The 27198-nt window shown below is 44.0% G+C and overlaps 1 protein-coding gene across 5 annotated transcripts in view; it reads right to left on the minus strand.

Moving 5' to 3' along the window:
• Positions 1 to 27198, minus strand: part of LOC139239218 (ryanodine receptor 1-like) — a 506468-nt gene that overhangs the window by 227981 nt on the left and 251289 nt on the right. For all 5 annotated transcript variants that reach the window (XM_070867899.1, XM_070867895.1, XM_070867896.1 and 2 more), the window contains exons 45-51: positions 23820 to 23928; positions 19578 to 19698; positions 16089 to 16258; positions 14510 to 14730; positions 11064 to 11154; positions 3306 to 3446; positions 1323 to 1486 (exon numbers count right to left, since the gene is read on the minus strand). In XM_070867899.1, the coding sequence (XP_070724000.1) occupies positions 1323 to 1486; positions 3306 to 3446; positions 11064 to 11154; positions 14510 to 14730; positions 16089 to 16258; positions 19578 to 19698; positions 23820 to 23928 (1017 nt within the window). The remainder of the gene's footprint in view (positions 1 to 1322; positions 1487 to 3305; positions 3447 to 11063; positions 11155 to 14509; positions 14731 to 16088; positions 16259 to 19577; positions 19699 to 23819; positions 23929 to 27198) is intronic.

Raw genomic sequence — 27198 nt, forward strand, 5'->3', positions numbered from 1 at the left:
CCTTTTATTCACTATGATACGTCTATAGCTGTCGATCTATTCAACCACTCTCTCACCTCCACATTTGATTTTCGAGCAAAACCTTTACTCTTTTCAACCCTGATCGTTCCCCTTTGATATGTTTCCATTCTTTGCTGCTTCAAGTCCAAGGGATTCTAACTTGAGCATGACTGGCACACAACTGGTTTAGCTATCAATCACCAGATCTAGCTGGACCATGTCAAACACCATTGAGCCTCTTCTGCCAAAACGCCCACTACTCCTGTATTATCCTGGAGCGTCTTTGCTCCTTTACCAACGGCTTTCTTAAACACTTGGCTAATATTTATCCCTCAACCAACATCACTAAAAACAGATTATCTGGCCAATATCACATGTGGGACCTTGCTATGGGCAAATTGGCTGCCACATTATCCTACATTAGAACACTGACGATATTGGCTCCGATGCTAAATGATATAGTCTTCCTCCTTTCAATACCACCTTCGCTGCCTCCCTCCCCTCAAAGAACTTGCCTTTGACTCCTCTGTCCTTGCACCCACCTAACCCTGATTCTTCTCCAAAGTCCTTGAACGTGCTTGTATCTCCCAAATCCATGCACGTCTTTCCCACAACTCCAATTCCTGCTTGCTCATCACTTCAGTCCGTGCTGGCCTAAGTTGGCTCCAAGTTCCCGAATATGTGCAATTTTAAATTCCATCCCAGTGTTTAAATCTCTTCGTGACCTTGCCCCTTCCTACCTCTGTAACCTCTTTTCAGCCCTGCAACCCCTCCATGGGGCTCCTTCCTGCAACTGTGGCCTCAAGTGCCCCACTTCACCCCACCATTGGCGGTTGTGCCTTTAGCTGTCTACACCTCATGCTCTGGAATATCCTTCCCGAGCCCTTTCACTTCTCCACTTTTCTTCATTCTTCTCCTTTAAGACCCTCCTTAAAACCACCTCTTTGACCAAGCATTTATTCGCCCTTTGAATATCTCTTTCATGCCTCTACATCCACATTTGTCTGATTACACTCTGTGAAGCTTATTTTTATTGTTAAATTTGAGATTCTCTTGTAGATTGATAATTAATATTGATTGTTATTCATATCACTTAAAAATTTTCTAGCAAATTTTCTCCAAAAATCAATTTGAGAAAGAACAAATAATTTTTTAAATGAGCTACGAGAATGCAGCATTGTCCTCCTTTACTAACTAGATATCTATTTTTGTGTGACTCAAAACACAAATTAGATCATACAAATCAGAACAGTGACTAACAGAAACAGTTCATTCACCAAAGTCTGAAATTGAGCTGAGAAAAAGATTAAAACAATTCGTACTTCATAGTGTCTGCAGGTTTAGGGTCAAAGTTGCCTTCTGCATCCACCGAAGCTTTTTTCTCGGCCTTGGAGGAATAGCTGGCGTCAACATAATCTGGTGGTAGTGCACCAGCTATCGCACACAGGCACAGCATGACTATCTTGAACAAGTCAGAGTCATGTTTCTGCAAAACAGATGTAATCTGATTATATCTATATTTCTACCCCAAGATTATCAATACAATAAATTCCTCAACTATAAATCACAACATCCAAGGAAAACTGTACTGTTAAACAAAAGTTTCCAGCATTGTTGAGCCTTAAATAAAGCACTTTTTTCCCATTCATTCATGGGAGGTGGGTGTCGCTGGCTAGACCAGCATTTATTGCCCATCCCTAATTGCCCTCGAGAAGGTGGTGGTGAGCCGCCTTCATGAATCGCTGCAGTCCGCATGGTGACGGTAGTCCCACAGTGCTGTTAGGAAGGGAGATCCAGGATTTTGACCCAGTGTGTATGAAGGATATATTACCAAGTCAGAGTGGTGTGTGACTTGGAGGGGAACTTGGAAGTGATGGTATTCCCATGCACCTGCTGCCCTTGTCCTTTTAGGTGCAGAGGTTGCAGGTTTGCGAGGTGCTGTCGAAGAAGCCTTGGCGAGTTGCTGCAGTGCATCTTGTAGATGGTGCACACTGCAGCCAGTGGTGGAGGGAATGAATGCTACTGGCGGTGGATGGGGTGCCAATCATATGGTGACTAGGATTAAGTAGAGTAAATTTTACAATAAAAATAGCTCTAAAGGATAGAATTACCAAGTTGTTACTTGCCTTGCAAACTTATTATGTGCAAGAGATTGATGGAGGTTTCCCTACTGGCTTAGAAAGTTTACTGTGGTGAGTAGCTGAAGGAGAGGATGAGAGCAAGTTGCCTTGGGGACGTGGTAAAGTAAAAAAAAAACTGATGGCAATAAGATTCCCATATGGGAGAGTAGATCCAGCTCAGGATTACTTACTTATTTCTGAGTTTCTCAAACTGAATTAGGTAACTGTACCCTGAGTGATAGCAACTAGTGGGAGAATGTGCTTCATTACCTGAATGCCACAGGTTTTATTCCAGTGCTGCCAGACACTTACAACTGCCAGTTTTTAGCTGATCTGCAATGTGAAGTTATTGGTGTGAATGCAGAGCCTTTAATTACTGCAAAAAATGACTTCCCCCCCCCATGAAGTCCTCATCCAGGTCGAATCATAAATTGAGATCAGTGATTATAGAAAATTCAACCAGGGAGTTTGTGGCAAACAGTCACAAGCACATTAACCTTAAACCTCTTGGTTAGTGTGCATAACACTAACTTTTTTAGTTCATATATAAAGTATGGCCACAACACACAACTGAATTAATAACCTGTAGCTCACGATCGTAAACTCCCAACCAAGGCCTATAGTCTTTCAGGAGTGAAGAGCTCCTATTTTCTGCCATATTCGAATGTACATTTCTTTTAAAATGATCACAAAGTGCTACCAATGGCCGAGTGAGCAAGGAGTTGCCAAGATCAGAAAGTTTGATTCCTGGTTGTGCTAAGTTAGCTGGTCTCAGGTGAGGGAGTAGTTATAGGACTATTAGGGGCCTCAGCAATCCTGCGCTAGAGAGGGAAAAAAGAATCATCCAGTGTCCACGCTGTTGATCACTATTCAGTGACCCTTACTAGAAAATGCACAGGTGTAGACTGGGCATACCTGGGCTATCCTCTGCAGTTGAACTGGTGGCTTTCACTGATGCAGTAGGCTACTGCTGAGGTTGATGTTGAGACACATTATTGAAGCAGAGGCAGTAGAGATTTACCTGAACTGTAAAAACTCAAATGCTGACACTGCATGACAAAATTGGTAAAAGTGCTTCATTCCCCAGCACAAATATGCTTCACTTTGACACCTTACCCTCCAAAGAATGATAGTTTGACATAACAATGATTTATATCAGCTACATATCTATCCCTCTCAGCATACCTTCTGTGACACTGACTCAAAGATTCCCCAGAAGAGTTTACGAGTCAGATGGAGTTCTTCCTCAGAGGTTACACCATAACTCGCCCATCCAGATGGGAGGCAGTAGTACTTCCAACATCTGTCATAATGATTGGTGAGTAACTAGAGAGGCAGAAACAGAAGAAAGACATTTAGCCATTACATGCCAATAGGAACTGGACATCTGTCATGACTTACATTGAGAAGCTACAGTTTAACTGTACAACATATGCAATGAAATTATTTTTCCACAAATATGAGATCCCAACATTAAAGTAAGACCAGAAAGCGGCTACAAATGATTTTTCCATTGTGGAGAAGATGATAAATTAAAATGCAACTATTTTCCTTGTAGTTAATAACACCTCATAAGAACATTAGAATTAGGAGCAGGAGTAGGTCATACCGCCCCTCGAACCTGCTCTGCCATTCAATAAGATCAAGGCTGATTTTCTACCTCAAATCCACTTGAACACTATCCCCATAGAAACATAGCAAATAGGTGCAGGAGTAGGCCATTCGGCCCTTCAAGCCTGCACCACCATTCAATAAGATCATGGCTGATCATTCCCTCAGTTCCCCCTTCTTGCTTTCTCGCCATACCCCTTGATCTCTTTAGTCCTAAGGGTCATATCTAACTCTCTCCTGAATATATCCAATGAACTGGCATCAACAACTCTCTGCAGCAGGGAATTCCACAGGTTAACAACTTTCTGAGTGAAGATATTTCTCCTCATCTCAGTCCTAAATGGCCTACTCCTTATCCTAAGACTGTGTCCCCTGGTTCTGGACTTCCCCAACATCGGGAACATTCTTCCCGCATTTAACCTGTCCAGTCCCGTCAGAATCTTCTCCGTTTCTATGAGATCACCTCTCATCCTTCTAAACTCCAGTTGGTCCAGTCTCTCCTCATATGTCAGTCCAGCCATCCCTGGAATCAGTCTGGTGAACCTTCGCTGCACTCCCTCAATAGCAAGAACGTCCTTCCTCAGATTAGGAGACCAAAACTGAACACAATATTCCAGGTGAGGCCTCACCAAGGCCCTGTACAACTGCAGTAAGACCTCCCTGCTCCTATACTCAAATCCCCAAGCTATGAAGGCCAACATACCATTTGCCTTCTTCACCGCCTGCTGTACGTGCATGTCAACTTTCAATGACTGATAAACCATGACACCCAGGTCTCGTTGCACTTCCCCTTTTCCTAATCTGCCGCCATTCAGATAATATTCTGCCTTTTGTGTTTTTGCCCCCAAAATGGATAACCTCACATTTATCCACATTATACTGCATCTGCCATGCATTTGCCCACTCACCTAACCTGTCCAAGTCATCCTGCAGCCTCTTAGCGTCCTCCTCACAGCTCACACCGCCACCCAGTTTAGTGTCATCTGAAAACTTGGAGATATTAAACTCAATTCCTTCATCTAAATTGTTAATGTATATTGTAAAGAGCTGGGGTCCCAGCACTGAGCCCTGCGGCATCCACTAGTCACTGCCTGTCATTCTGAAAAGAATCCGTTTATCCCGACTCTCTGTTTCCTGTCTGCCAACCAGTTCTCTATCCACGTCAGTACCTTACCCCCAATACAATGTGCATTGGTGTGCAAAATCAATCTCTTGTGTGGGACCTTGTCTAAAGCCTTTTGAAAGTCCAAATACACCACATCCACTGGTTCTCCCTTGTCCACTCTGCCAGTTACATTCTCAAAAAATTCCAGAAGATTCGTCAAGCATGATTTCCCTTACAATCCATTCTGACTTGGACCGATCCTGTCACTGTTTTCCAAATGCGCTGCTATTTCATCCTTAATGATTGATTCCAACATTTTCCCCACTACTGATGTCAGGCTAACCGGTCTATAATTATCCGTTTTCTCTCTCCCTCCTTTTTTAAAAAGTGGTGTTACATTAGCTACCCTCCAGTCCATAGGAACTGATCCAAAGTCGATAGACTGTTGGAAAATGATCACCAATGCATCCACTATTTCTAGAGCCACTTCCTTAAGTACTCTGGGATGCAGACTATCAGGCCCTGGGGATTTATCAGCCTTCAATCCCATCAATTTCCTTAACACAATTTCCCGCCTAATAAGGATATCCTTCAGTTCCTCCTTCTCACTCGACCCACTGTCCCCTAGTACATCCGGAAGGTTATTTGTGTCTTCCTTTGTGAAGACAGAAACAAAGTATTTGTTCAACTGATCTGCCATTTCTTTGATCCCTATTATAAATTCACCTGAATCTGACTGCAAGGGACCTACATTTGTCTTCACTAATCTTTTTCTCTTCACATATTTATAGAAGCTTTTGCAGTCAGTTTTTATGTTCCCTGCAAGCTTCCTCTCGTACTATATTTTGCCCCTCTTAATTAACCCTTAGTCCTTCTCTGTTGAATTCTAAATTTCTCCCAGTCCTCAGGTTTGTTGCTTTTTCTAGCCAATTTATATGCCTCTTCCTTGGTTCTAACACTATCCTTAATTTCCCTTGTTAGCCATGGTTGAGCCACCTTCCCCATTTTATTTTTACTCCAGACAGGGAAGTACAATTGTTGAAGTTCATCCATGTGATCTTTAAATGTTTGCCATTGCTTATCAACCATCAACCCTTTGAGTATCCTTTGCCAGTCTATTCTAGCCAATTCACGCCTCATACTGTCGAAGTGACCTTTCCTTAAGTTCAGGACCCGAGTTTCCGAATTAACTGTGTCACTCTCTATCTTAAAGAATTCTACCATATTATGGTCACTCTTCCCCAAGGGGCTTCGCACAACAAGATTGCTAATTAGTCCCTTCTCATTACACATCACCCAGTCTAGGATGGTCAGCACTCTTGTTGGTTCCTCGACATATTGGTCGAGAAAACCATCCACAATACACTCCAGGAAATCCTCCTCCACCGCATTGCTACCAGTTTGGTTAACCCAATCAATATGTAGATTAAAGTTGCACATGATAACTGCTGTACCTTTATTGCACACATTCCTTATTTCTTGTTTGATGCTGTCCCCAACCTCACTACTATTGTTTGGTGGTCTGTACACAACTCCCACTAGCGTTTTCTGCCCTTTGGTATTCCACAGCTCCACCCAAACTGATTCCACATCATCCAGGCTAATGTCACGCCTCCTTTTCCTCTGTGTCTATCCTTCCTAAATGTTGACTACCCCTGGATGTTGAGTTCCCAGCCTTGGTCACCCCAGAGCCATGTCTCAGTGATGCCAATTACATCATATCCATTAACTGCAATCTGTGTAGTTAATTCGTCCACCTTATTCCAAATGCACCTCGCATTAAAACACAGAGCCTTCAGGCTTGTCTTTTTAACACACTTTGCCCTTTTAGAATTTTGCTGTAATGTGGCCCTTTTTGTTTTTTGCCTTGGGTTTCTCTGCCCTCCACTTTTACTATTCTCCTTTCTATCTTTTGCTTCTGCCTCCATTTTATTTCCCTCGGTCTCCCTGCATTGGTTCCCATCCCCCTGCCATGTTAGTTTAACTCCACCCCAACAGCACTAGCAAACACTCCCCCTAGGACATTGGTTCCGGTCCTGCCCAGGTGTAGACCGTCCGGGTTGTACTGGTCCCACCTCCCCCAGAAACGGTTCCAATGTTCCAGGAATTTGAATCCTTCCCTTCTGCACCACTCCTTAAGCCACGTATTCATCTGAGCTATCCTGCGATTCCTACTCTGACTAGCACGTGGCACTGGTAGCAATCCTGAGATTACTACTTTTGAGTTCCTACTTTTTAATTTAGCTCCTCGCTCCCTAAATTCGTCTCGTAGGACTTCATCCCGTTTTTACCTATATCGTTGGTGCCTATATGCACCACGACAACTAGCTGTTCACCCTCCCTTTTCAGAATGCCCTGCACCCGCTCCAAGACATCCTTGACCCTTGCACCAGGGAGGCAACATACCATCCTGGAGTCTCGGTTGCGGACGCAGAAACGCCTATCTATTCCCCTTACAATAGAATCCCCTACCACTATAGATCTCCCACTCTTTTTCCTGCCCTCCTGTGCAGCAGAGCCACCCATGGTGCCATGAACTTGGATGCTGCTGCCCTCCCCTGATGAGTCATCCCCCTCAACAGTACTCAGAGCGGTGTATCTGTTTTGCAGGGGGATGACCGCAGGGGACCCCTGCACTACCTTCCTTGCACTGCTCTTCCTGTTGGTCACCCATCCCCTATCTGGCTGTGTACCTTTAACCTGCGGTAAGACCAACTCGCTAAACCTGCTATTCATGCCATTCTCAGCAGTGAATCCACCCGCAGCTCCAGTGCCGCAATGCAGTCCATCAGGAGCTGGAAGCGGATATACTTCCCGCACATGTAGTCGTCAGAGACACTGGAAGCCTCCCTGACTTCCCACATAGCACAGGAGGAGCATAACATATGTCCGAGCTGTCCTGACATGTCTTAACCCTTAGATTAACTTAATTTGGCAACAACAAAGCTAAAGGTTACTTACTGATAAAGAAAAGAAAAAAGAAAAGCTACTTACCAATCACCAGCCAATCACTTACCCCCTTGGCTATGACATCACCTTTCGATTTCTTTCTACTTCTTTTTGCTTCCCCGCTGCAGCTGCACTAGCTGGGCCTCTGACGACACTGCTCCCTGCAACTGCTGGGCCTCTTGTAGGTCTCACCAATGTCCCACTCCGCCTCCGACGACGCTGCCGCTGCTCCCTGCAACTGCTGGGCCTCTTGTAGGCCTCACCAACGTCCCGCTCTGCCTCCGACGTATCCAAAAATCTATTGATCTCTTTCTTGAACATACTCAACGACTGAGCCTCCACAGCCCTCTCGGGTAGAGAATTCCAAAGATTCACCACCCTGAGTGAAGAAATTTCTCCGTATCTCAGTCCTAAAATCCAGGAACTTGAGCACATAAATCTAGGCTGACACTCCAGTGCAGTGCTGAGGGAGCGCTGTACTGTTGGAAGTTCCCTTCAGACCGCTGCGTAGCCCCACAGCTTAGAGGGAACATGAACTGTGACCCCTAGTTCTAGACTCCTCCCTTCATCTACCCTATCAAGCCCTGTAAGAATGTTATATGGTTCAATGATCACACCTCTCATTCTTCTAAATTCTAAGGAATATAGACCTAGTCTACTCAATTTCTCCTCATAGGGCACTCCTCCCATCCCAGGAATCAGTCATGTGAACCTTTGCTGCACTCCCACTAAGTCAGGTAAATTCTTCCTTAGGTAAGCAGACCAACACTGTACACAATTCTCCAGATGTGGAGGCCGAAATTCCGGTGCACCAGAAAGCTGGCGGACCTATGATTTTTAGAGTGGTACTTACCGCTGGGAGCTCCGATGCAGTCGGAAGAGCCATTTTCATGACTGAAATTTTTTCAAAGTCCCACAGGAAATGACTCATAATGAGGGTGGGCCATAAACTTAAAGTCAAGCTGACTGGCTGAAAATCGGTTGGACAGGAACTCCGCCACTGTCAATCAGCGATGGAGTAGTGGTGACGTCACAGCGCGTGTGCGTCACCACGCTCTCTCCCCTACGTTAAAGGGGAGAGATTCTGTTCGTTTAAATCTTTGGCCACTGGGCCGCCAGGGAGGGTTTCGGGCAGCCAATGGCCTGGCACCCCCTCTTGGGTGCCTGTTGGCGGCCCGGCCAAAACTGGGCGCAGTATTTTGCTGGCCGATTGGGAAGTCGGTCGTCAAAATTTTTTACATTGCGGCCGCGGCAATGGGCCCTCCCCTTTCACTCTGCAGAGAGTGCATCGACAGAAAAACCTGTCTGAGGCACCGTGTGGTGGGGGATTGACGATGGAGCTGAATATCAGATTAAATTTTTGTTTAATAAAATTGGCGGTGCAACCCCTGATGACTTGCTTTCGGCAGTCATCTGAATCGGGTGGGATCGGGTCTAGGCCAAAAAACGGCGACCTGAATTCAGGTCGGGTTGGCCAGTTGACCTCAAAGTGGCAGCCATTTGATTTTTAAGAATGGCCGCCGGAAACGGGCATTAACGGGTATCTTTGAGACCCTGAATTTGAGCCCTGTGGTCTCACCAGGGCCCTATATAATTGCACCCTCTGATCTGGAGAGAACACCAACCTCAGGTTGGGGCTATAAGAGCTGGAGCTAGCCCCTGCAGGTAGCAGCACGAACCGTTCCAGGAGTGCGACAGGTTCAAGGAGGGTGACTGGACTGATGTCATCAGAATCCAGGTCGTCAAGTGGAGCATGGGCGGGACCATTGGCGGTGTCGGGGCCCAGGTGCAGGAGGAGAGGCGGCGAGCAGCAGAGAGAGATCGTGGCGGAGAAGCGGCGAAAGATTGGGGCCCAGGAGCCACGCGATCATGGCCCAGAAGAGGGGCGAGTTCGGGGCCCAGGAAAGGCGAGAACTCTGGGTGGTGGGGTCATGGCCCAGGAGCGGCGAAGTTGAGAAGTAGTGGACCAGGAGCAGCGGAATCGAGGAGTGGCAAGGTCTGAGTTGAGGAGTGGTAGAATGATGGCCCAGGAGCAGCGGTGTCAAGGAGCCCAACAGCGAGGCAGAGGCCCTGAAGTGGCACAGCGTATAACAACAGCGGGGTTGGGGCCCAGAGACAGTGCAGCACGGGCCAGCTCACACTGCGATCTACGGACAGTAGGAGTATGTGTGTGTACTCGGTCTGTGCAGTAGTCTTGGTTAACCCTTGCCACTGAACCAAGGCCTAGCTCTGTCAAGCCCGTGTGGTGGCTGGTGTGCAACGGTCACGCCACGTTAAAAGAATCCACGCTCAGGCATCTTCCACCCTTCAGGATGTAGTCTTGGAAACACCTGTGAACTCATCCCTTTTTGATGTGGAAGCAGGTCATCCTCAACACGAGCGACTGCCTAATACTATACTACTGTAATATATCATTGCAGTAAAACTACTTTACTCTTATACTCCAAATCCTTTTGTAATAAAGGCTAACAATTGTTTCCCAATTGCTTGCTGTACCTGCATATTAACTTTCAGTGATTCGTGTAGAAGGACACCCAGGTCCCTCTGAACACCAACATTTCCCAATCTCTCACCATTTAAAAAATACTCTGCTTTTCTATTTTTCCAACTGAAGTGGATAACTTCACATTTCTCCACATTATATTCTATCTATCATATCCTTGCCCACTCACTTAACCTGTCTATATCCCTTTGCAACCTCTTTGCATCCTCCTCACAACTTACTTTCCCACCTAGCTTTGTATCGCCAGCATCCATGGTGTCTTGAGGGGGCATTCAAGCAGAGTTATATAACACAAGAGTTATTTCCATGGAAGTGATAACATTACACCTACGCAGCAAATAAAAATTTTAATCACTGAACAAGCCTGCTTCATGTAACAGGTAATTAATTATCTGTCATTGTGCTCCCAGGTGAGGAGCCTTGTTTATGATTTTACAAGAATTAATGGTTGGGAAGTCTGCAGATTAATGCCTGAAATTCCGACGGATGCTCCTTGCAGATGAGACTCCCTGCCAGGAGCGCAAAATCATAAAATGATCCCTGTAGTCTCACCAGCTGCTACAAAATCTGAATTTCCCCATATATAAATAACAAAAAATAAGAAATCTTCTCAACGGAAATTTTTAGGATTTATCAACATTACGTAATCAAGGTATCTATTTTCAGTCAACAAATTTTTTAATGATCTTTTAGCAACTGGATCATGCATTTGTCACCACAGCATCCCAACAAGCATATTCAATAAAAACAGGAAGTTGTGCAAGATGAAACTAACCTTCAGTGGCATCTTGGCATATTCATTTAATATTGGTACATCAAACACCAGTCGACGTAGTAAGTGCTGCAGCATTGAGGGACGGAGGAAGCTATAACAGCAGAAGAAAACCGTCAGTCTTAATTGTGGTACAGTGCCCCCACTCCAGGGGCTTGATCACATAAATCTAGGCTGTCACTCCAGTGCAGTGCTGAGGGAGTGCTGCACTGCAGGAGGTGTCGTCTTTCGGATGAGACGTAAAACGAGGCCCCGTCTGCCCTCTAAGGTGGACGTAAAAGATCCCATGGCACTATATCGAAGAAAAGCAGGGAAGTTATCCCCGGTGTTCTGGCCAATATTGATCCCTCAATCAACAAAACTAAAAACAGATTATCACATTGCTGTTTGTGGGAGCTTGCTGTGCGCAAATTGGCTGCCGCATTTTCTACATTACAATAGTGACTACACTCCAAAAGCACTTCATTGGCTGTAAAGCGCTTTGAAACATCCAGTGGTTGTGAATGGCGCTATATAAATGTAAGTCTTTATTTTTTAACTGGATGAATATTTATATAATAAATAGGTTAGAACAGTCAAACGCTTGGATAATTGTGTTGTGTGAGCTGCTGGAATTTAAATGTTCCCTATAGCAGCTAAGTATACAACTGTTGAACCAATTCTCCGACAATTGTTGACTCTGAGGGGAGAGATATTCACTGGCGCCACTGGGCGGAAACATGGCGGTAGTGCACCCAAGATGGTTGGGAAGAAATTGCTCTCCCATTTCCTCTCCCAATCCTGCCAATGCCACCTTCGGAAAGGCCGACCACTGGGCAGACGGTGTGCCCCCTCGAATCAGCTAGTCGGCCCTTTTACCATACAAATTGGGGTCCTATGTTGTACATAGGACTCCGACTGCCATTTTGCAGCCACAAATGGGTGGAATGTACAGTGTGCACACATTGTCCAGTTTCATCTGCTGTCCTGCTGAAAGAGGTTCAAAAGTGTTAGGGGTCGAAATTCGTTATGGCCATTTTTAAGGCGGTGTTATCGCCCGAGTGCTCATTTTAGCGCCAGATGTTAGGCGCAGCCTCATAGTTCTAAATTTAATTTTCACACCCGAAGATGAGGGAGAGCGCTAAAAAGTGGCATTTAACACTCATCCTCGGGCGGGAGCTCAGGAGGCCGACTGAATTCCCTGACGGGAGGTTGCCGCCATGCTAGAAAAAGAACGGGAAGAAAAAAAACGAACTAAAACTTCTCCCGATCCACACACACACTTTCCCACTCTTTGAGATCCTGAATTTCGGCCCCATTATTTGACCTGAAAGTATTTGGCCTGGAATTTCTGCTTGGTTGCACTGTTTTTTCAATTTGCTCAAAATCGGCTACATCAGCACAAAGATTGCAAAATTTCAAATTACATCCAGTGCAAATCGAGTTTCCGCAACCTTTGCGCTAGTTTAAAAATATTGCGCTAGAAGCAGGTCCCGCGCACAGATCGAATTAATTACCAATGGGAGTTTCCGCTAATTGCGCCCGTTTGCGGGCCTTCGAGGAGTCTCTTAAAATTAAGCTGGTTCTTTTGGGTGCAGGGACATGTATAGGCACATTTTTAAACTTTGAATATCATTTTTTTTAATTTATTAAGAAATGACTGATATATACCAATGAAGTTAGAAAATGGTTCTGTATAGTTTTACTGAAAGTCATTTTCAGTTACTTAAAATCGGGTTACTCACAGGTGGTGAGGAGGAATAGACAGTGATTAAAAATGCTTATTTTTTATGATAAACCCATTTTCAGCTGTATTAATCAAACTGCACCAAGTTACCACTCTTAAATATATCCATTACAATAGTGACTACACTCCAAAAGTTGGTTATAAAGCGCTTTGAGATGTCTGGCGGTTGTGAAAGGCGCTATATAAATGCAAGTCTTTCTTTCTTACTATATATCAAGGAATATATTTTAAAGCAAACATTTTTTGAAAAAATTCTGTTCTAAAATGCTGTCCAATTGCGCTGGCTCATGGCAAAGTTTACATTCTGCGATATGCAAATGAGTTTGAGAAAATAAAACACTCCTCAAAACTAGTGCAATTTTGGGCGCAATTTGCACCCGGATGGCCGATTGCGCTCAAAGTGGAAACTCTATGGGCCCAAGTTTCCACATGATTTGCGCCTGATTTTTAGGAGCAACTGGTGGAGAACGGACTATCTTAGAAATCGCAATTCTCCACATTTTTTTTTCTGCAGTTCTAGTCAGGTAGAACAGGTGTACTTTGGAACAGAATTTTTTCTTCAAAAGGGCGCGTGTCCAGCCACTGACGCCTGATTTCAAAGTTTCCACAGTGAAAACGTACTCCAAACTAAAGTAGAATGGAGCAAGTGAAGATTTTTGTAGAACTGAAAAAACCTGCTCTACACATTAAAAAATCAGGCGCAGGTTACAAATTAGGCGTCCAGAACGAGGTGGGGGGGGGGGGTGGGGGGGGGGAAGGGAAGTCATTAAATTCTACAATCAATCCTTATTTATACTTCTACAAATATTCTACAAATAAATCCAACCTGAATAAACATTTATAAGCAAAGAAAAGATTAAATAAACCATCTTCCTACCTGTGTGAAAGTGCTTCAGCCATCGTTTGTGGCCGCAGAGGGGAGGGAGGGGAAGGAGACAGCGGTTTGTTGCCGTGGAGGGAGGGGAAGGAGACAGCGGTTTGTTGCCGTGGAGGGGAGGGGAGGGAGGGGAAGGAGACAGCGGTTTGTTGCCGTGGAGGGAGGGGAAGGAGACAGCGGTTTGTTGCCGTGGAGGGGAGGGGAGGGAGGGGAAGGAGACAGCGGTTTGTTGCCGTGGAGGGAGGGGAAGGAGACAGCGGTTTGTTGCCGTGGAGGGGAGGGGAGGGAGGGGAAGGAGACAGCGGTTTGTTGCCGCGGAGGGGAGGGGAGGGAGGGGAAGGAGACAGCGGTCTGTTGCCGCAGGGATGGGGAGGAAACCGCCGTTTGTTGCCGTGGAGGGTGGGGAGGGGAAGGAGACAGTGAGAAGGGTAGCCTCAGTGCTGATGTGCTGATGGCAATGTGCTTTTATTAAAAAATGTTCAAAAATTAAACAGCTACAAAGAACTACAAAAATGGCCGAGTGCCAATGTTTCCTTCACACTGCGCGTGCGCGAACGCTGCAACGCGCACGCGCAGCGTTTCCAGCAGGAAAAAAACTAATTTAAATAGTACCCGCCCCCTCCCACTTACAAAATCGGCGCGAGTGTAGGCTCCGCACCCCTGGGCGCCGCGCCAATCAGACAAGGAGCTGCAAAGCGCTCGAGAATAGCGTGTTTTTTTTCTGGCGCCGTTTTAGGCGCGAAAAACGGGCACCCAGCTCGGAGGGGCGCCCGTTTTTTATCCTGTGGAAACTTGGGCCCAAAATGCTGTTATTTTTATATTGCATTTTACAATAAACATGCTCACCTGCACAATGCCATAAGACACTCTTCAATAACATCCCTCTGCGCCTTAGTGAGTGAGCGGCCTCTGGACAACCGGTAAATGGTGTGCAGCATTGAATCAATCATAATGGCTCGATGCTCTGTTCCAGCAAACAGTGGCGCGCACTTAGTTATCAGAGGAAGCACTGCAGTACAGAGGTAGCGGTTCAAAGCCAGAGCCATCTCGGTGGTACTGAAAGCAACCTGTGAAAGCAGTTGGGAGAAGCAAGTCATGCATACTGTACAATAATCAAACTCCACTCTGTACACAGCAGACTCAAATTCTGTTCGCTAATCTTCCTGTGAAGCACCTTGGAATGTTTTATTACATTAAAGGCGCTATACAAATGCAAGTTGTTGTTGCTGCTTTCGTTGACTCTTAACAAGTTGGTTGGCTGACTAACACAGAACATCACTCACAGCCCAAATTTAAATCCCAATCTAAATCTAAATCTAAATTGAGCGACCTACAAATATAAAAATATGGGCAGGAAAAGATTCAGCTGGTCCATCAAGTCTGTCCCATACTCATGAGACCTGGAGCATCATAGCTAGACACTTCCAGCACCATGGAATCTCCTGGGAGAGGCAAATAAAAAACCCAGAAAAAAACCTAGGGCCAAAAAGAGAAACAAAAAAGCTGGAAAGTTCCTGTTTGACATCTCAGACGATGTAAACCAGTGCAGATCATCACATTGACGATGCGTGTGTTAATTGTTAAGCTACTTACCGTTTATATGATGTGATCTCTGCTCCAGCTAAGAAGCAACCCAGCTCCCTTTTGAAGGTTTGCAGCGAGTCAGCGCACACCGCACAAGCCAGCAACGCATTCCAGAGGCCGTTGGGAAAAGAACTGCCAAACATCTCGTCTATTCCTACACTTGTATAGTTTAAATGCCTGACCCCTATTCACCCAAATCTGTCAAACTGAAATAATCCATCGATAGGCACACAATTCATTATTTTATATACCTCCATCAAATCACCTGCAAGTCTAAAGTAAATAGATCCAGCTCCTTAAGCCTATCTAACTACGGTTACAGCACAAAGTATTATGCAGGACATCTCTGGGAAGCGTCAAAAGGAGATGCCCACACAGTTCTGCACAGCATTCTTCCTGTTCACTGACTGTTGCCAGTCGCAGATTTATGAACAAGATCATTCTACCTTCCCAACTAAATGAGGGACTTAAGAAGGCAAAAGATGCATATTAAAAGGCACATTTGAAAATATTGGAGCTCAGTATGATTTCCTCAGAAATCACAAGAGTTCCAGAATCCAACAATCTGCTGGTTACACAGTTCTATGAAATACTATCAGGAACGTCTGAACTGTTTAGCTGTCTGACTTTCACCAAGTCATTCCGTGTCACATTTATCTACAATAAACTTCTCATATGGAGTTGTACTAGTATCTGGTAAGCCCTGATACACTCTTATGAAAATAAACTTGCACAACTGCACCCGGTAGCTGTAATGACAAAATATGTGACTGCAAATGCAGATTACACTCGAGTAAAATGTTGAGTGAATTTTATGAGCATTTAAAATCACATTACTTACAGTATCCAGGGAGGCAGCAGCTCTCATATCAGGCAAGAAGCCAACCTCCAGTACATGAAGGAGAAAATCCTGATTTTCTATCCCATAGACACGATCCAGAAACAGCACTGTGGGAGCCTTATGGTCAGGAACAAAACTGGCTGACATTTTAGGCTCAATAAGGTTGCCGTCTAGAAATCAGAAACAAGTGATCAAAACCAGAGATTCAGACTGTGATAAACATTAAACTCCATTCTCCATCAGAAGAGAAAATTGTTTTGCATTGTATCTTTTTGATATGAAATTGAGCTAAGCCCATGTACTGAGACCATGAGATAGAAATGTGTTGTTTCATTCTGAAAGGAACTCTTTTATCTTGGTTAAGCGATATGTAATACTATCCCAAGTTAAGTTAGTTTCAAGGCTAGGCGACCCGCCTCGGTTTATATTATTGCATATGGTCAAAACCTGTTGAGTTTAAGACGGTGTGGCTAGTACATCAGGTTTGTAAGAAGTATGCAAGTTTATAATGGTAAGGCAAAGAAATTTGTTTTCTGTGATTGTCACAACCACTAAGTGGGTATCATGCCAATAAGATTTACTTCAGATCTGACCAAGTAGACACCTCTCCAGATAGAGAGGGCTGAAATCCACAACCTCATCCATCTGGGTGATAGAAATAATTATCATAATTGCTGGACTGTTGATCAAGAACTAGGGGCTTCTTCATAGGAACAGGCCACGTATGAAAAGTCTCCTTTGATGGGTGGTTGACAGCTTTGTGCTCAGAGACCTCAACTAGAATTTAATCTGCAGGCTGTTGTCCATTTCTTCAGTTCACATGCTTACACCATTTAAATCCACGTAACAGCAGTTAGATAGAACTCTGTAGCAGCAGAACATGTAAAAATTCAGACTTAGTTCAAAAGATTCCAAATAGGATTTTGGAGCACCTCATGGTGGTAATTTGCAGCCCCGATGGGCCATGCACGTTCCGGATTTAGGCATGCTCTAAAGCCTGGAACTTGCAATCTGTCAAGATCGTACAGATCCCCCAGAAGAGGGCAGTCGCGGGCAGAGAGTTGGGTTATTTGCTATTTGCCCAACTTCTGCCCGTGAAATATTTACGCCTGGTAAAGAGCAGGCATAAGGCCTGCTTGTACCAGCATAAGAACTTAACATTTTATTTTTTTGCTTTTTTAATCAATACTTTTTACATTGGAAAACCTGTGAAATAAGGTAAGTTTATTTTTAGCCCCTTTAAATTAAGTGAATTTATTTTTCAAAAAATTAAATTTTTGTTTTAAATATTTAATAAGATGTCATTTTAATGAATTGTAAATATGTAAAATTTTTTTCTTTATTTGAAGTGCAGATGTATTTTATGGGATATTCCCATTCATACTTAGGGGGATCCCCTTCGGTCATTGGTTGGGCTGGCCCACATGATCCCAGGGGCGTTTGCGAACTTCCTGCGCCCGAGATACGTGGGCCTCTGCGCACGCATACATGGAGAGGCCCATGACCTCGAACCGCCGCACCAGCCGGACCACCAGGTATGTGGGCATTTTATTTGTGGAGTGGAGGCATTTCCACGCGGGAAGCCTCTGACTGCAAATTCAGGGTCATTATTTTCCATTAGGGCAAAACAAACAGTGTCAACGTTTAACACGGTATTTTGTTCTGTTGTTTCACGTCTGTGTAGCTTTAATTCTTGTAAATAAATGTAACGTAGCTTCTCCTGAAAAATGCAGTCCAACAGCTTGGTATTTTCCACCCTTCAGAAAGGGCAGAACCTGTGGTGGGCAGCCCACATGGAACTACGATAAAAACTGTCAGCAAAGGGGCAATTGTTGCTAATCCATTCACGTTATGAATTTCAGATTATAGGAGTCTATCTGCTTTTTGCTATAAGCATGAATAAAACCTATTGGGCCAGTACTCTAATTGTAAGAGTCTTTCCTGGGAACTGAATAGATTTTGCTTACAATACATACAGCAACCAGAAGCTGTAAGCTAAGGTCTGACAATTTTAACTTGACTGCTATGTTAGGTTTTAATCATTTTGCAGCTGTCATTTTAACAGATTTTATTTTGATTTGTATCAATATGGGGTAATTCGGAATGCAATTATCCCATTGCCTCTATTTATAATGCACAAATTAACAGAGCAGGGATGTACAGTCAGTAATTCTGCATTAAGTTGCAAATATTTTTTATTGAAGACCTGAATAATATGACCTCTGGATCATGAAAGTCAATGTATAAAGTCAAGGTTAGAATTATATGAGGTTATGAGCTGAGCCAGTGTTCTGCAGGGAGTCAGGCCTCAAGTCAAGAAATGTGATTGGCTGAGCTATCAACAGTTCAAATTAATTGGCATCCACTGCACCACTGGATATCTCCCATGGTAGATATTAAACAGATTCAATAGAGATATCTCAAGCCGTCACCAGCATAAATAAAAGATGTTTCATGGTTAGCAATGCGATTTAACTTTTATTTCATGCCAGTGTATATGAAACTCATTGATGCCCAGGCATGAGGACACAAAAATTTCTCAACAGTATATCGAATCCTTCCTACGCAAAGATATCATTTAAAAAAGTGAAAATATGTAAGAATATTAAATCAAACAACTGGATAGTTGATGCTACATTATATTACCCTCTGTTGCGCAAAGGCAGTAAAAAAAATTAATGTTGTTTAAAGTACAGTATAAAGTAATTATCAAGTTAGAATTTGGTCTTAAGCACAGCAGTTGTTTAAATGGTAACAACGGAGCGGAGTGGAGGTGAGCGGCCCAAGAGCAGCGTGGAGGCCCCGACCTGCGTGAGAACACCAGTGGCAGGTCGGGGCCATAAAAGGAGCAGCGTGAAGGCCTTGGGGATCAGCGTGGAGGCGTCGCCGATCAGCGTGGAGGCGTCGCCGATCAGCGTGGAGGCCTTGGCGATCAGCGTGGTGGCCTATTACTCCAGGGAGCAGCACGAGCTGGTCCAGAAGGGTGACGGCAGCGAAGAATGACGTCATCAAGGTCTAGGTTGGTGATTGGAGCATGGGCAGATGCAGCAGGAGCGACGAGATCCGGGTGAAGGAGCAGCGAGAGACTGTAGAGCGATGTGATTGGGGCCCAGGGGAGGCGCGAGATTAGGACAAGGGGCAGCACGGGCCAGCCCATACTAGGTCCGTGCAGCAGAGCTAGTCTCCAGTCGTCTTGAGTAATCCTTGCCACTGGACCAAGACCTAGCTCTGCCAAGCCCGTGTGATGGCTGGTGTGCAACGGCCACCACATGTTAAAAAAATCCACTCACAGGCATCTTTCACCCTTGAGGATATAGTTTGGGTCCTTCATTGAAACACGCATGAAAGCAAGTCATCCTCGTTCCGAGGGACCACTTATGATGATGATGATGACCAACGTATCTAGCACATATTAAATATGTGCCACAATTAATGATTTAAACATACAATCCCAGTCAAGGTTTCAAAGCACTGTCAGCTTAGCTTTACCTTTTCCAAAGGAAGGTATCTGCACTGGCAGACTTATAACACCAACCAAGTCTTCAATGGGAACCAGGGATCGCAGGATTGCTCGGATTCTCAATGCTTCACCTTTTCCAGCTTGGATCAGCTGTTGCAAAAAGAGAAATTAAATGACGAACCAAGTTATCTCATAAGCTGGTTTTCAATATAAGGCAAATACTGCACAGGAAACCAGCACAGAGCAGCATGTATTAAATACATGTTATGTGTCAGTACCAAGCGTATTTTACTAATTCATTAAAAAATTCTTATTTACAATCCATTAAACATTATGATGGAACATGAAGTTTTCTAATGAACGATGTTTGATACTATTTTGTAGCCAGAAGGCAAAGTTATGCACCTGTAATCCTTCAATACTTCTCAAGGAGCCAAGAAGTGACTTATCCAAGATGAATATTAAAGTTTGCTCTTACAGCTATGATTTGCCTTACAATTTGGCTGTGTGGTTGATAATGAAGAGGAAAGTCATGGGCTGCAGGAGGATATCAATCTACTGGTCAGGTGGGAAGAGCAGTGGCAAATGGAATTTAATTCGGAGAAGTGTGAGGTGATGCACTTTGGGAGGGCTAATAAGGAAAGGGTATACACATTAAGCGGTAGGCCACTTAATAGTGTAGATAAACAAAGGGACCTTGGAGTGCTTGTCCACAGATCTCTGAAAGTTGCAAGCCAGGTGGATAAGGTGGTTAAGAAGGCATACGGAATGCTTGCCTTTATTGGCCGAGGCATAGAATATAAGAGCAGAGAGGTTATGTTTAAATTGTATAATACTTTGGTTAGGCCACAGCTGGAGTACTGCATGCAGTTCTGGTCGCCGTATTATAGGAAGGACGTGATTGCATGAGAGACAGTGCAGAGGAGATTTACGAGGATGATGCTTGGAATGGAGAATCTTAGTTATGAGGACAGATTAGATAGGCTGGGTTTGTTCTCATTGGAACATAGGAGGTTGAGAGGAGACTTCATTGAGGTGTACAAAATATTGAGGGGCCTGGACATAATGGGTCTATTTCCACTGGTGGAAGAGTCCATTACGAGGGGCATAGTTTTAAAGTGGTTGGTGGAAGGTTTAGAGGGGATTTGAGGGGGGGGCGGGGCTTCTTTGCATAGAGGGTTGTGGGGATCTGGAACTCACTGCCTGGAAGAGTGGTGGATACAGAAACCGTCACCACTTTTAAGAGATGGTTAGATGGGCACTTAAAGTGCCATAACCTGCAGTGTTACGGACCTAGAGCTGGTAATTGGGATTAGACTGGATGACCTTTTGTTGGACGGCGCAAATATAATGGTAAGTACTGCAGGGAACAGAATACGGCCAGGGTGATTTCCTGGACTAGTTTCGATCGCCTGGATGGGTCTGAGAGGAATTTTCCCAGATTTTTCTCCCAAAATTGGCCTGGGTATTTATCTGGTTTTTGCTTCTCCCAGGAGATCACATGGCTCCAGTTGGGGTGGAGTGTAGAATGTTTCAGTATAAGGGGTGTTGCAGTTGTGTGGGGCAGACTGGTTGGGCAGAGTGCTCTTTGTCTTTCCGTCATTATTCATAGGTTTTTTGTAACCTTTAGGGCTGCTGACCAAGGGCCGTGCGGCTCTTTTTCAGCCGGCGCGGACACGATGGGCCGGAATGGCCTCCTTCAGCGCTGTAAATTTCTATGTTTCTAATTTAGCGAGATGGTCCAATTGCAAGATTTACTAATTTTGCCCCAACTGTCTCGATGTTCTGCTTAAAGGAGACATGGCAGGTCATTTGTAGATTTAGAGTAAGGTCCCCAACAAAAATACAGGCAAGATGTGTGAAGATACACAACTTAAGGTGCATAAATAGTGATAGCAGAGGATATAAATGGGTTTTAAGAAAAGTCACAAGTTGTTAAAAATATTCACACAAAAAACTTGAGTGACAATCAATGTTCTCATTTTTTTTTAAGGTGCGCGGTCACTGTAACTGGCTGCGCAGCCTATTTGAATTTTCGTGTATGTGCGGTTTGTTCCATGTAAAAGGCAGTAAGCGGCCTGTGCGGGACTTCCAGGCTGCTCTGCAGCTGTGCACCTTAGTGGGAACATTGGTGACAATATATTACCCTCATGGCTAAGTATGGTTACATACTCATTGACCCGCTCTACTCTTCACAGAGCAAGCTGCAACAAATGGTCTTCAAAGAACAAGTCATGAGACATTATCACCCAAACTTGTAAACGGTACCAGTACAGATACATTTTGTGATAATTAAATGGTGATGTGGATAAGACATGATATAGCATTAGTGATGAAGGGGCATAGTAATGAGGGTAATAAGAGCTCAGGAGGTAATGAGCAGAAGTCCAGTATTCTGACTGCCTCTCCTATGTTGTCTGTGGATAAATACCTTATTTGACCCATTTCCTAGTGGATATTGCTAAAGCGCACAGGCCTATAATTTTTACGCAAGTGGTGTCAACTCTCCAGTGTAATTTGAGTAGATTAGAACATAAAATGCAACAAGAGCCAATATAGAATAATTCCAGAGCTCACTGAAAGATCAAGACAATGTGACCTTCAAGCATCTGTCTAGTCGCCCAGATGGTTGGCCTCCTGCTGGTTGCTGCTGAGTATTTCCTGGTCTACTGTGGCTCCTAATCAATTGTCTATAGTGAGATCTATATCCATGGCAATATTATGTAGCATGTACCTTATGACTATGTTGATCTTCTCTGGACATATTTTGAATTATTCCCTACCCTCGATTCCTGTCCCATCCATCTCAATCAATCCAAGCCTCGTTTTACCTCCCCATTTATCTAATAAGTAGAGACCTTTCTTTACCTATGTACCTTGGTAGATTTATTTATTCACTGATGGGAGTATGATTGTATAAACATAGCAACATAAAAATTTACAGCGCAGAAGGAGGCCATTTCGGCCCATCGTGTCCGCGCCAGCCGACAAAGAGCCGCACGGCCCTCGGTCAGCAGCCCTAAAGGTTACATACAAACCCATGAACAATGACGGAAAGGCAAAGAGCACCCAGCCCAACCAGTCCACCCCACACCACTGCAACAACCCTTATACTAAAAACATCTACACTCCACCCCAACCAGATCCATGTGATCTCCTGGGAGAGGCAAAGACCAGATAAAAACCCAGGCCAATTTAGGGAGAAAAAATCTGGGAAAATTCCTCTCCGCCCCATCAAGGTGATCGAAACTAACTCCAGGAGATCACCCTGGCCGTATTCTATTCCCTGCAGTACTTACCATTATATCTGCGCTGACCAACAAAAGGTCATCTAGTCTAATCCCAATTACCAGCTCTAGGTCCGTAACCCTACAGGTTACTGCACTTTAAGTGGGACTAACAACCATGGTTCCAATCCAAGGCTCATATTGCCAAAGAATTGTACTTCTCCAATCAACTGTGCTATCTTTGCCTGTATTAGAATGAAAACCTGGGATAAATTTCAACTTTCCACCTGAGCGTAAAACTAGTATTGAGGACCACCCGCCAGTTAATAGAAAACATCCGATTTTCATTTCCACTCAACAATGGAATCCTCAAAGGGAAATCTAATATTTTATGTAGAGTTCCATATAAATTCTCAGCAAGCCTCACAAAGTACTTATAAATGTTCAGAAACGAAGTAGTGGAAGTGACTCCCAGCCAAAACAATGTTACAGAATCACACTTCTGTATTACATATCAACTACTGATCACGTCGCCCCCCCCGTGGGCTAACCTACAGGCTCAGTAGCATCATCTTTGCATTGGTGATGATTTTCAAGGATGGTTAGTGAGGAGAAGCACAGGGAGATCGGAGGACACTTGTCCATGCCGCCTGCTTCATCTAAATGCAGCAAAGCGTGCTTGTCGTCCATTTTCTTTGGGGGGGGGGGCGGGGAGTTTTGGCATAGGGCTTCTCCACCCCCATTTACTTGTTGGACCTGAAAATAGGCATTAGCGATGAAAGGACTTAGCAATGCCCCTTAGGAATAGGAAATCCAGGCCTTAATTTCTAGCTTCAGGATTAACTTGCTCAGCAAAATAATTCACTTGTAATTGACCGAAGACAGAACTAAGTGTCTATTTTTCTGTCTTTTAAAGAAACTTACACTTTGAAGTGTGACAGATGTTTGTGAAAACAGATTTGGAATATAAAAGTAGGATAACTCAGGGGTGTGGCCCAACTCAGGAACCAGCAGTTTGTTCATCACTATTAGGCAATCACTTACATGCATCTCCGGAGCACATCGGCCCAACAGGTCAATGAGTGCTGAGTAGAAAGACATGATGGCATTACCCAGATGGACACGATTTTCTTCATGGACCTCTTCACCATATCTACAAGGGATGAAAAGCAAATTATGGTTCACAATACAATATTTAGTTGCACTTGAGTTTTATTTTACCCACCTATAGGATTTACAAAACTGATTTTACAGCCATATTGGTCCCCATGATTCAGTTAGGACAAACAACATTATTTGCTGCATTGTTTTACACTCAGACTGACAGTTCATGTGGGACAAATTGTGCTTTATGATGTCAGTTGACAGTAACTTCTACTTTGTTGATCAATGACATCAAATAACAGGGTGTAGTGAATATAATGGGGTGAAATTGGACTCCAGCGGTAGAAGTAAAACGCGCGATGGAAAATCACTCTATCGCACATTCTGTACTGATGTCCAAGACCAATTTCACTCCTAATATTCCTGGATGCTGCAGCTCATAAGCCAATCATGTTTATAATTATTCTAATTATATACTGAATACACAGATGCACACGTGCAGAAGGATTAATTCTGGATTTCGGACAAGCAGTCTGACAATTTGGAGACAGTGGAGGGGGTCGAGAGATGATAATGAGGTAAAGCTGGATGTCGTCAGCCCATCTCGCAGTAATGCTTATACTGGGGCCATGCAGGCTTGGGGCTCAACCACCTCCTCTGCCTTGGACAGATTGAATGGATAGGGGCTTCAATCAGATTGTAGATCATAGATCATTTAGCGTTTGTTCTCCTGCTGATCAGGTGTGCTGAGCCGTAGCTTAGTAACATGGGAAGTCATGCAGTGTGAATGGAACATGTCATTTCTCATGATGACAACTCGTTATCATCTGAACCCTTGAACCACTGCCCGCTCTGTGCCTTAGGGAAATGAACATAGGAATTAGGAGCAGGAGTAGGCCATTCGGCCCCTCGAGATTGCTCCGCCATTCAATAAGATCATGACTGATCTTCCACCACAACTCCACTTCCCTGCACTGTCCCCATATCCCTTGGTTCCCTTAATATTCAAAAATCTAGCAATCTCTGTCTTGAATATACTCAATGACTGAGCCTCCACAGCCCTCTTGGGCAGAGAATTCCAAAGATTCACCACCCTCTGAGTGAAAAAGTTTCTCCTCATTTCAGTCCTAATTCTAAGACTGTGACCCCTCTGACTCCCAAGCCAGAGGAAATATCCTTCCTGCATCTAGCCTGTCTAGCCCTGTAAGAATGTTGTATGTTTCAATGCCTTGTCTGCTCAGTCTCAATGAGATGCCTAGTCTGCTCAACCTCTCCTCATAGGACAATCCCCCCCATCCCAGAAATCAGTCTGGTGAACCTTTGTTGCATTCCATCTATGGCAAGTATATCCTTCCTTAGGTAAGCAGACCAAAACTGTACACAGTGCAATCTCACCAAGGCCCTATATAATTGCAATAAGATGTCTTCACTCTTATACTCAAATCCTCTTGTAATAAAGGGAAACATACCATTTGCTTTCTTAATTGCTTACTGTACCTGCATGTTAACTTTCAGTGATTCGTTTACAAGGACAAGGTCTCTCTGAATACCAACATTTCCCAATCCCTCACCATTTAAAAAATACTCCGCTTTTCTATTTTTCCTACCAAAGTGGATAAGTTCACATTTCTCCACATTATATTCAATTTGCCATGTCCTTGCCCATTCACTTAGCTGTTTATATCCCCTTGAAGTCTCTTTGCATCCTCCTCGCTTAGCTATATTCCCACTTAGCTTTATATCATCAGCAAACTTGGATATATTACATTTGACCCCCTCATCCAAATTATTGATATAGATTGTGAATAGCTGGGATCCAAGCGCCGATCATTGTGGTACCCCACTAGTTACAGTTTGCCAACCTGAAAATTACCAGTTTGTTTTCTGTTCGTTAACCAATCCTCAATCCATGCGAGTATATTACCTCCAATTCCATGATTCCTAATTTTGTTTAATAACCTCGTGTGGCACCTTATCGAATGCCTTCTGAAAATCCAAATACACCACATACAGTGGTTCACCCTTATCTATTCTACTAGTTACATCCTCAAAAAACTCTCAACAGATTCATCAAACATGATTTCCCTTTCATAAATCCGTGCTGACTGCCCAATCTTATTATTATTTTTATAAGTGCCCTTTACCACATTCTTAAGAATAGATTCTAGCATTTTTTTTACGATTGATGTCAGACTAACTAGTCTGTAGTTCCCCGTTTTCTCTCTCCCTCCTTTCTTAAATAGTGGGGTAACATTAGCTACCTTCCAATCTGCATGAACTGTCCTATAATCTATGGAATTTTGGAAGATGACAACGTTTGCTTCAACTTTTCCAAATTCTGACAGGATTGGACAAGTTAGATGCAGGAAGAATGTTCCCGATGTTGGGGAAGTCCAGAAGCAGGGGACACAGTCTAAGGATAAGGGGTAAGCCATTTAGGACCGAGATGAGGAGAAACTTCTTCACTCAAGAGAATTGTGAACCTGTGGAATTCTCTACCACAGAAAGTTGTTGAGGGCAGTTCGTTAGATATATGCAAAAGGGAGTTAGATGTGGCCCTTACGGCTAAAGGGATCAAGGGGTATGGAGAGAAAGCAGGAATGGGGTACTGAAGTTGCATGATCATATTGAATGGTGGTGCAGGCTCGAAGGGCCGAATGGCCTACTCCTGCACCTATTTTCTGTTTCTATGATGGTGACATATCACTAAATTTCACCTTACAGCCAAACTAATCAAGCAACAGCATACATCAGCTAAAAGTACTCATATTTAAACTGCAGTTATTTTCTTTCTTGAAACACTTCACTAGATAAAGGAATCTGTCAGCACTTCCAAGAATAATTCATTGTACAAAGCATTTGAAAAATTTCAACGTGATAAAGATGCTGTATAAATTCATGTTTTAGATTTTTTTTCTCATAATCCTGAAAGTTTACATGGATTGATTTTCTGACTCTGCCTCCAGCCAATTCCTATATCTAACATGGATCTCTGTCCCTTTTATGTTGTCCCAGTATTTCCTGCACTTCCCTGAGGAGTGAGGCAGATTAGGTGTAGCCCCAACTCCCAACATACTCATTTGAATGAGGTTGCAGGGACCATTTCTAAGCCACTCAACACGTTATCCTGTGATTTGATTCGTCGACTGCAGAGATACAGGGGAATCAAAGAAGATGACAGAGGGCTTTGTTCCAGTGACCCCTCAGTTTGGAGAGCCGGAGGCTGAAAGGCTATAAAGTAGATTCCCACTTTTTTGGCCAAACAAGTAGCTTTTTTGGCCTGGGAGCCTTATAAGAGACAAAAAAGATATTGGCCCTG

Source organism: Pristiophorus japonicus, chromosome 26, assembly GCF_044704955.1.
Source record: "Pristiophorus japonicus isolate sPriJap1 chromosome 26, sPriJap1.hap1, whole genome shotgun sequence".
Taxonomy (NCBI): domain Eukaryota; kingdom Metazoa; phylum Chordata; class Chondrichthyes; family Pristiophoridae; genus Pristiophorus; species Pristiophorus japonicus.